This window comes from Eleginops maclovinus, chromosome 9 (assembly GCF_036324505.1).
Source record: "Eleginops maclovinus isolate JMC-PN-2008 ecotype Puerto Natales chromosome 9, JC_Emac_rtc_rv5, whole genome shotgun sequence".
NCBI classification, from domain to species: domain Eukaryota; kingdom Metazoa; phylum Chordata; class Actinopteri; order Perciformes; family Eleginopidae; genus Eleginops; species Eleginops maclovinus.
In genome coordinates, this window is record NC_086357.1 from 9,730,617 (window position 1) to 9,741,788 (window position 11,172).

General features: G+C 38.3%; 1 protein-coding gene across 1 annotated transcript; it reads right to left on the reverse strand.

Annotated features, from left to right (window-relative positions):
• Positions 1 to 1,537: 1,537 nt before the first annotated feature.
• LOC134869735 (thiamine transporter 2-like) lies at positions 1,538 to 9,863 on the reverse strand. Its single transcript, XM_063891617.1, has 5 exons — positions 9,659 to 9,863; positions 7,306 to 8,056; positions 3,810 to 4,002; positions 2,023 to 2,164; positions 1,538 to 1,698 (listed from the first exon to the last, which is right to left on the reverse strand). Exons 1-5 carry the CDS (start codon positions 9,848 to 9,850, stop codon positions 1,555 to 1,557), a joined length of 1,422 nt encoding a protein of 473 aa, XP_063747687.1. The 5' UTR covers positions 9,851 to 9,863; the 3' UTR covers positions 1,538 to 1,554.
• Positions 9,864 to 11,172: the final 1,309 nt, after the last annotated feature.

Here is an 11,172-nt window from a genome sequence, read left to right on the forward strand (position 1 = left end):
ACAGGGGTGTGAACAGTCTCAACACAATCCTCCAGGACCACCTGTCCGAACTGTGCGGCTCCTTAGGCGACAGGGTGCTGCACTTGCGGTGTCTCACGGAGAGATACTGCAGGTCCTTCCTTCCTGCAGTGGTCAGACTTTACAACCACAATGGCCCCTGGTAGATCCAACACACACACACACACACACACACACACACACACACACACACACACACACACACACACACACACACACACACACACACACACACACACACACACACACACACACACACACACATATATACTGTATACTGTAAATAGTTGTGTCATTTATACTACCACCTTTTAAACTTTCACCTGGCTGCTATATTGCTAACATGTTATTGGTACTGGATGTGAGTCTTGTGTCATTTCTACTTTTGTATCTTCAATGTTTTTTTATCCATGTTTCTTGAGAGATAAAAAGCTTTCTTTGACTCTTTGCTGTAACAATGGTATTTCCCTCTGTGGACCGAAAAAAGGTATTCTGATTCTGATTCTTATATTATCCACAGAATTGAAAAAGTGCATGTTTTGCCTGAAAAAAAATATATATATTGCGTCCGTCAAACACGTGTGCCTATGAATGTAGCAACCTCAACACAAGATCATTTTACTCTAAAACTAATTGACCCTTCTGTCGCACATCTTTTAATTTTCATTTAACGAGCATATGACCCAGCAGAAACACACATTTGTTGTAGTTGACTGATATTAACTGGCTCCAAAACAAACAGGATGAGACTGCTTAATTAACACTTACTGTAGGTTAACCTGATAATGTTGCAAGTATAGTTTACATTTCATGCCAGTTTTGAGTGTCAAAGAAGCTCTTTAGTATTCATTAAATAAGATACCTTATGAAAACACCAGACAGCAGAGTTAATCAGACCTTTTTGAACAAAGCTCTTCTCCTCTCCTCAAAAACAAATGGGGCTGATACCTGGTAAATACATGTTGCTTAACCACAAAAACAAGAAGCAAATATATACTGTAGAACCATGTGGATCAAGCAAATATATATATACATACATACATACATATGCTAACAAAAATGTATAAGTATTTGAAAGAATATAGAGCAAAAACATGTCAGCACTGGGAAAAATGTCTGGAATTCACAGCTGTTAATGACCAAAACCTGGAATAGCTTGCTGACTCGGTCATACTATTTGTATATACCTTGAAAACGTACACATACATGATGAGAATCTCATAATACTTCAGAGTTTAGATTAAACCACCTCAGTCGCATTGTAGTGTTTTTTTATTTTACGTTGTGCAGGTAGTGACCTCTAGTGGCATCATGTAGGGCTTGCAAATCAAATTAATTCACAGCACGTCTGTAGAATGGATTAGTTCATTCCTGTTCATGAGAGACTGATAACAAAATAATTAAAAAAACTCAACCAAAGTCACTTTAAATTGGATTTAATTTCTTAATCTATATAATCATCTCTTAACATGTTTTCCTGCTTTGATAATTGATGACAGTTATGGGAAACCATCCTGATGCTCCTTTTGAGGGTCTTTACAGGCGAGAGGCCTCTGGCAGGTTGGTGTCTCTCTCTGCTTGGATGCTTCTGGCAGGACACTGCATTTGGAGGGCAGTATAAACACCTCTGACTGTGAACAGCAGGGAAATGGCAGCAAAGTACGAGGCGTAGATGAGGAACTGCAAAGACATGAAAACATGACTTGTACATGTTAGTTTATGTAAATCTGTAATTTAGTTAATCCAATTATTGCATTTTGTCTCTGATCTTCTGTCAACCTCTGTATTTTAATTGAATGCCCTTAAAACAGCATCATGTGGTTATTATTATCTACACATACACTGTATCTGCTTCTCATTTCTACAATTTATACTGTTAGTCATCTCTCAAGTAACAATCCAAATTTCAAGTTTTATTTAATTGAATGTTTTCTTTAAAAGTGATAACCAAAACATATGAAGCATATGTAGTCCATGAACCTACACATTTATGAAGTGAATTACCTGCGAGGTGATGGTTAACTGCAGAGACTTTGTGTTGATGACAACGGCGGTAAGGACACTCTGGAGGATTGTGCCTACAAAACTGTTGAGTCCAAATACCAATGCATAGCGCTCCCTTTGTAGCATCTTGGCTATCTGGAAACTTGGAATTACACAAATGAGATGCTTATGAAAGTAACTTATTCTTATATGAAGGAAGACCTACAGTATAGGACAATCAGATATGAAATAAAAGATCATTCACAATCAACAATCCATACCACCTTAATTACCTAGAATATGTTGTGATGCTATAGCCCAACATTGCTTCCAGATGAATGCTTTTGTTAGCATGCTGTAATTCTAAAAATAATAATGTTATCAAACTATTTAGCTTGCCGGTACTATTAACTATAATCACTCTTTGACTTTTAGCGTGCAAACAAATGCTTATTAGCATTAAACGTCTAGCTAATCTCGATTACATTAGTTTTGCAGATATTTTGTCATCGACAATATTTTTACCTGATAACCACTTTTTTTGTTTGTTTCCTGTCAATCATTCGGAAGTAGATGTCATTCTTAAAACCAGGGCAGCTTATGGCACCTAATATGTCCCGCAATATAGCTTTAAAACGGAGTCGTGCAAACCTTTGTGCTGCAAGACGATGAGTCATTACCAAAGTGATAAGGGTTTATCTCCTGGGGACGTGGATATCGGTACCAAATTGAATGGCATCAATCTAATAGTTTTGAACACACTCCTTCCAATCAAAATTAAAAAGGTCAACGTCATGTAGGCACCAAAAGAAAAGTCAGGGATCACTGAAGTCATACAGTAGCTTCCTCTGAAGACCAACACGGCAATTTATCGTATAGTAGATATTTCAGATTGGACGAGTTTTGTGTAACATTGCCATTCCAAACTGAAAGAAATATAGTGAACGTTATTAATGTTTCCGACAGTATTGACAAAATAGTTTGTCGCAGTAAAAATAAAGATAAATATCCAAGAGAATTGAAAAGAGCTGGAATAATTTCCTTAAATATTGATGATTAGTGTAAACATCTTGCATGTAGACATTAAGCATGACTTCTGGCCCAAATAACCCGATTTTGTTTGACACATACATTTTCTTTTTGGCATCATATATTATAATCCAACATAGTACATTTATGCATGTGTCCAACGTTTTTGTAAAGTGTTCAACTGTAGTCCCTTCCTACGACTCGGCTGTTCATTTGAATCCTCTCTTGGGGAACATAAGGCTTTTTTTTAAAAACACAATGCATGCAGTTTATTTCAGTCCTACTGTGAAAAGCACATTCTGGGCTAGTGAAGTAACACCAAGGGGTATCGCCAACACAGCACATCAGTCTAATATATTATATTTACACTTTGGTAGGAACCCTGTCCTTTGCATGTCATTGGGACTTTGTTGTTCTCATTTCAAACCATTCTATTTACTTCAAATAAAAGAGCACTGATTGAAGCAGAACATCTTTTGGTAAAATTATGAATGTAGAATCAGACATTAAGCTGTCAGCAGATGAGGAAAAAATCAGTTAGTGTAGTTTTTAAAATGTCCAATAACCAAACCAGATATGTTGCCAATTTGTTGAAAGAAATAACCTTTTGTCCACAAAAGACATGCTGTAAAGAGTGGAATGAATAATATAATAAAGATAAAATAATATGCTTCTAACATCCTTATTGATTTGAACACATCTAAATATTTAAATAGTTGTTCTTCCTGTTCAGAGAATATGCAAATGATGCTGCTGACATATCCATAATGCATTCTTACGTGCAGATGGTGCTGAGCTGCATGTAAATTGTTTTGAAGAGGAAGAAGCATGTGTAGCTGATCCAGATGTTGTCAGTCCGATCCATAAGGAATAGAGCTCCAGCGATCAGGAACGTGAAACCCCCCAGGACCAGTTCCCCCCACACGGACCACTCCAGAGACATGTGTCCCACGGCAACAGTGGCTGCAGCTCCTACAGGACAGCACAATCATAGTCAGTGCACTACTATGGTGGAACTAAGGAGGTGCAAAACAGGGTAAATGGACACTTCAAAGACTATTGTTAAGCTGTTTGTCTTTTTATTGGCCAGATGTTTTAACTTGATGCACATGGTGGGCAAAACAAACTAATAAAGTAAAGTCAAAACCTCTTTGTGTTCGGTCAACAATACAATACACAAGCTAAAGGTCATGTTTATAACCACAGAACAACCAAATAAGAGCATCAGTAATAAACACATCTAAACAAAGACAAGTGAGTTTTAGATAATGAGGGCTAATCCGACACCATATTGTTTAACATTTTTTAAAAAAATACATATTTTAATCTGCTGGCGTTGCTGTTGAAACAATTTATACCGTGACATTTCATTGTCTGGATATCGCATGGTTCCAAAAGAGACAACTGTAATAGCCTAGAGAAATAGAGAGAGCTGCTGTATTAAAAACAAACACTATATTATTTGATCCAGAACAAATAATATAGGCCTTCACATACCAATCATAATAAATGTATTCGTGATGTGTCTTTGTGTCAATGTTTTGCTGTCTTTTTAAAATCTGCAAACTCAAAGAAGCAATTCTGAAATCAATCAATTTATCCCTTCTAAAAATATATTCAGCAACTGTTTCTTCAGTTAGACCCACATTTAAATAAATATGCAATCAGTAATCACAATACATATATACAAGTATGACCATTTATAGTAGTGAAGCATACTATTATTATAATTCCTCTTTGATATTGTTGTTGAACATGTACATACTGTAGTTTTAATGGCAATTGAAAAACATCTGCAGTTCTTATTTCAGCCACAGGGTAGCACAGTGCAACCATGCCACATCACAAGGCTCCTCTCACCAAATGATAAGGAGTAAAGGGGTTTTAATCCCTGCTAAAGGATGTTAAATTGGGGAATCAAGACTTAACAGCATTGGCTATTTTAAGACCCTTGTCTCCCCTTTTATTCCTCTTTTTAGGCTTCCTTTTTTAATTCTCTCTGGACTTGTCTCCTCACTGTCTTTCTCTTCCTTATAAATTACCTTTACTCCCTCGCTATGTGTTTATCACATTTTCTGAAACTATAACGACCTCTGCCTTCTGAAATCTGTATTATAATTGCTGGAGATTGAATAACTTCTAAACCTGATTAGCATTCATTCAGGTGAGTGTAAATAGTTGAAAGCCTATGTCCCTAGAGACATGGATCCATTCACCCTGAGCTATTTATCTACTCGAATATAGAGAGGCTCGGTATAATTGCTGCACTCATTTAAATGTACATTTCCATCGAGTCCTCGTCCATTCGTGTTCAATCAGTGCTAACCGTCCAACATGGACCCCACCCGAGCCTTGTATTAAAGACATACATAATCAATCCCCCGGCTCTGATTAACAGAGGGGGGTCAAATGGAGCCTGAATAATAAGAGCTCTCTCCACAGTAGTGTCAAACTGTACAGCTTTGTAGAGCGAGGTCAATACCGCAGCTGAGCTCTACAGTTCAGACAGCAGGATGTTGGGCTAAATACCATATTGGTACACATCTCCCAGTTTAATTGGATTTGTTTTTGCCCTTAATTTATAATTTAACCAATTTTATTTGAAATGAAAAGAGGAACTAGACTTTCCAGAACTCATTAGTGTTTGTTCACTGGGAACAATGAATTTCCAAAATTCAATAGCATTTCATGAAATCGATGTAAAGTATTAAAGTCTGAACCAATTAAGTGGATCCACATGGTCATCTATAAAACAAGGAGATCCTAAATGTTAGTCGCTAAGTATCAGCCCCTTTTCATTTACTGCTTTTCACGCTTGGTCAGCCCAAACCCCTAAGCGTTATTTTGTAACACATCGGGTAGCCTTAGGCGTGAAACAATTACCACAGTTGCAGTAAACACTTTGTTAACGTTGCAGATGTAAAACGCTTGGTAATGTTTTGGGAAAAAAACTTCTTTGTAAGGAGAAGATTTTTGGTTTGGGGTTGAAATAAATTACGTCATTTACCTAGTGTTTTGTTTTGGTTGCAAACAGGAACAAATAGCATTGTCCTGAGTTTGATGCCATCATCAGTTTCACTATAATCGCTTTTCTGAAAGGTTCAAACAAAATGGGCGTGCGGATCACACTGCTTATGAACCAATTTATAATATGTGTGGCAAACATGAGGAAATATATGGAACCTCATGCTGTGTTTGGCTTTTCACGCTGATTAGATAACAGCACACTGTATGTGTGTTGCATGTGGGGGAGTACAATCTAAATTTGCAGGTTGAGCTCCAGTTTGTTGCCTGAATCTATACGAAAATATATTCTGCATAAAATTTGACGGCAAATTACATTTAAAACCTTGGACATTCGTGACCTGGGGAAGGGAATGTCCTAAATGAAACTGTCATGAATACATTATCTTTAAAGTTAAATATACGTTTGAAGTGTAAATGATTCATAATAACTGCATGAAACCTTGGATAAACAGCTAGGTCCCCTCTAAAATCCTTCTCTTTGAAAATCATACTTTACAAAACAATAAAACAGAACACAACTCTGTTTTCGGAATGCACATTTTGTTTTATCTTCCTCCTAATGAGCTGTGAAAAATATTGTTTTCAAGCTCAAGGACACATCATTATTAATAAGCTGAATAGGGGGAAAAAGTAAATGATGTTGTTCTTTTCCGGCCATATATTATCATGCAGGTAATCCATATTCATATTTTCCCTATCGGTATCCACCAGGTTTCTTTCCTCAGGGAGGTTTTTCTAGGAGTGGAACAGAGGAGAATACAAGAGGAATCTTTGGGGAAATATCAGGCACCGGGCCCTACAGCTTGACTGCATGTTGTGCAGAAACATTTACAAGTGAAAGGCATACAGCTGGATGTGGTTTACACAGAGTAATTGCCTTTGGCTTCTGGGGGAATACAGGAATGTATCAGTACTATAATCAATAAAAGTGTACTGGCTGGATGGCAGCAGCTGCTATATCCATCTGGGGATGAGAGCAGGCAATTAAATAGTCTAATTAATGTTGCTCCCATTGTCGGCCATACTTTTGGGGTTTGCAAAATACTGATAACAGAAAGGGATTGTGTTTTTCTCTGTGTGTACTTCCTCAATTATTTTTGTAGTGGAATGTGTGAAACAGCTCAAATGAAAAAAAAAACAGAGAGTTATGCGGTAGGCTATATCTTTGAAGGCAGAAGTCTTATCATTGCTGTCAGGTCTCCAGGCAACCAGCATGATATACAAGTGTAATAATGGTGCATTAGTTACCTGACAATGTGCTGATGCCGTCCACGGCTCCATTAAAGGCTGTGAAGTTTTGCGGCTCTACATATACCCAGAGGAGCTGGATGTACCCTGCAACCTGGTAGAAGCCACATTTCATAGTAGATGCCCATATGCAGAAGAAAAGCATAGCCACAGAGGAATAACATTTCTGAAAGTCCAATGTGAGCCTTTTGAACATCCTCCCAACATGCTTTGCAGCTGCCAGGATCTTCACCAACGCGTCTTGGCTTTCGGACTCCTGATTGTCATCACCTGAGCTCTCCTGTTGTGCAGATAACGTACCCTTGAGAAATAAACTAGTCTTAGGCATGGGCAGGAAAAAGGAGGTTATCAGTGATATGGCGACAGAAATAAGAGTTACAATAGCTAAGCAATACAAGGACACCCCACCCAAGGACAGAAGCAGTTGACCCAGCAGAGCGCCCACAGAGTAGCCCAGCAGTATGGCTGCTTTGACATAACTGGTCACTCTCTGATAGTGGCTGGGCTGCACCACGCTGTAAATGTAGGAGAAATAGGCCACGTCTGCTGCCATTGCAATGCTGTAGCTGAAGAAGGCCAACTGAGCACAGCGGACCCCCGAGCCAACTAGTATCAGTGCAAACGTTGTGATGTGGCTGAGCCCCTGGAGGATGATTACAGGCTTGTACCTGAGGAAGTCTGTCACCAAGAGGACTGGGATGAGGAGTACCAGGCTGGAGTAAGTCCACACAGGATACACCTGTCTATTCACCTGGATAGAAAAGGGCAGACAGAGACCTTATTATTTTTTGGGGAAATTATTCATAAGTTGTTCAAACGATGAGAGCAGAACACCAGATACAGTTCCACCTCTATTCATCTTTGCATTTACAGGATCGAACAGGAAGCATTAGGAATGCAGTGAGACATGATGATACATTTTGATATTATGCAAATAAACTAAGTGGCTGCAGCTTGAAAGCCAAATTCCTTTAAGTGAAAATATGACTCTTAAATCGTTTTTCTCAAGGTGTTTTTTTGTGTTTCACTCCTACTTTGACTTAAACAACTTTCAAAGAAGGGTTTTTTGGCAGTGGTGCTCTTTCAGATCCCCATCCTTCACCTACATGTATGGTGTTACTTGAAGTGTTTTAAGATATTTAATTATAAGATTAAGAATTCATAATCCTTTAGATTGTCATTGAGAGCTCATTGAGTGTTGAGTGAACAGTTTGTGAGAATGTATCAGTTTAGTGCTAGTCTTACACGGAAACAACTATAATCTCAAGAACACTTTGTTGGTAAGGTTGAGAAAGGATGTTCAGTTGTGCGATCTGTACTTTGTTCACAAACTTAGTTATAGGATATCTCAAAAGGCACTCAGGAGTTTCAAAAGGTAATTTGCAAAATATACGGTTGAGCAAGAAATGAGTACACCTTGAGTCTACGTTCCATAATTTGTGTGAACAAAGTGGCTCCCATCCACTCTTGTGCATCACAAAGTGATAGTCTTTGGAGAGGTGTGAAGGACCCCTTCTTCTTCCTTTTTAATTCAACTGTTTTAGGTGTTCTCCTCAGTATGGAACAAAAGCTTTGAATTCACTCCTGCAAACAGGATGGCTCTACTGATGTTACACTCGTCAATTCTGGTTGAATCAGTTTGCTATGGCTGTACATTATACTTTCATTTATGGAGAGAAAATAACAGGTTGGTAAATTATGAAAAAGGCAATTAATATTAAAATAAGAATGCTTCCGCTAAGATGAAATGTTGAATTATTAACACAACATGTGATTGACTTGCTTCATACTGTAACATGCTTAATTAATTCACACTTTCACCCTTTGAGTCACAAGAGTAATGGTTGTTTTGTCAGGTAGTCCATCAATGTGTCTTGATAAAAAATATGGATAACAACTGGCAAAACAACTGGCAAGGCTGCTGTGAATATGTTTTTATATCCTTGGCGACATACTTACCAAAGTAACCTTCTAGCCTCTCTTTTTTAGTGCAACCGCCAAATCAAACCGCATTTTCTAAAAGCAAAATCTTGTAATAACAATTATAAAATTCAGTAATAATTGACAATGCAATTTGCTGTATTCATTATCAGATTACAGAGATGATTAACTATCAGTTCCTTATTTTAAACCTGTTAATAATGAGCTTTTTTCCATCTTCTAAAAGCTAATGCACACATGTTCTGAGCACCTTGACAGTTTTGTAAATGTTATACCTAAAGTAATTGTTTAAAACAGCAACGCAACAAAGCATTAAATTAACATTTTGGCAGTAACTGATGTTAGTATTCAAACAAAAACTGAGCAAACCAATGGTTTCACAAATATCTGAATTCATAGCTCAGTACCTCACCTGCTCTGTAGTGAGGTTCTTATAAGGTCCTGTGAGAAACTCTGTCATAAAAGGCTCTATAGGCCTCATCATGGAGCAGAAACCATAGATGCAGAGCGGCACAGTGGGGCCCACCCAACCAGCATGGCATGGCATATAATGGCCTGCCCTGCACAGCCTGTTACTACACTCCCCACTCCCGCAGAGCCCCATCGTTCCTCTACAGCTCCCGGGGGACGTCTCACTGCGTCCAGCGAGAGCACAGTCTAATTTAGGCAGTTTAATCTGTTGAGATATGGGAGCCCCAGATAAGGCCAAGGTGAGACTGACTGTGAACACGGAGTCACCTGCTTTGCCATTGTTGTTCCTCTCCTCTGAAGTTTTCCCGGCTGCAGCGAGACAGGAAAAAAATGGGACCCTGTGAGTGAAGATACATTAAGATGAAATATGAGGTGGTAAGCCCCTGGGGCTCTAGCAGGTTATAATAAATACTGTCTCCTCCTCTGTCTTTATACAAAACACCCTCATTCCTGCAGATATTGAGGAAGGGGTGGAAGTCAAGCAGAGGAATATGCATGAGTGCACCACCATGCTGCCCCACACACACGAGGAAGAAATGTGACTGATGCCTTTAATGTCTTAACATTGCTCTGCAATAAAAAAAAAGATTAGACAATACTTAATGCACATTCTTCAGGCTGCAAAATAAAAACAAGAGTTATGTATGGATTGGACACATCGATAAATATCTCTAAGCTCTAAATTCAATGTACCCAAATTTCAATTTTCCAGAGTAGCTAATCTGATCAGATAGATGAAACGTTCAGCATTTTGTCTCTGCGACTGTCATAAAATAGCAAGTTAATAACTTTAAAGTCAGTTTTTGGAGATCGCAGGCTGGCTTGGCAGTAAATTGTTAATACTAAAGGAAAGAAATAAGCAAGGCAGTCATTTCCGAGATGAGACTTATTATGTAGTCTGTAATTTAAAATATCCGTCGGCAATTTATGACTCACCAGTGGGGTGTCAACAGAAAGCTCTGCCTCAGCTCAAACTGTCAGGGAGTCTACACAACTTAATTCTCAACATCAAGGTCACTATGAAAATATTATTTATATTCATACAGTTGGCATTTCTAGTTTAATGTTGTCGGATTTAAAGTATGTGATGTTTAATGACCATGGCTGTAAGGGAGATATAGAGAAAGACACAGTTTGACCTTTACACTGTCAACGTAAAATGGTTATGCCCCTTACATTTTGTTCTTTTGTTGTTAAATGTTAGAATCACTAATAGAAAAGGTCAGACCATTTTTCTCCACAAGGCACCAGTGAACCTGTGTTTCCATCCATGTGCTTCTGGTTTTGTTCTACCTCTTTAGTTTGACTTGAAGCTAATGACACCAAATGGGGATAGGCAACCATTTAATCATAAATGGTTGAAGAAACACAAGTAATAGCAGCACTACTGTCACTGCATGCTCTTCCTCCTTTCAAGTTTGCCATATTAAAAGAACATTGTAACCAAAATGCCAG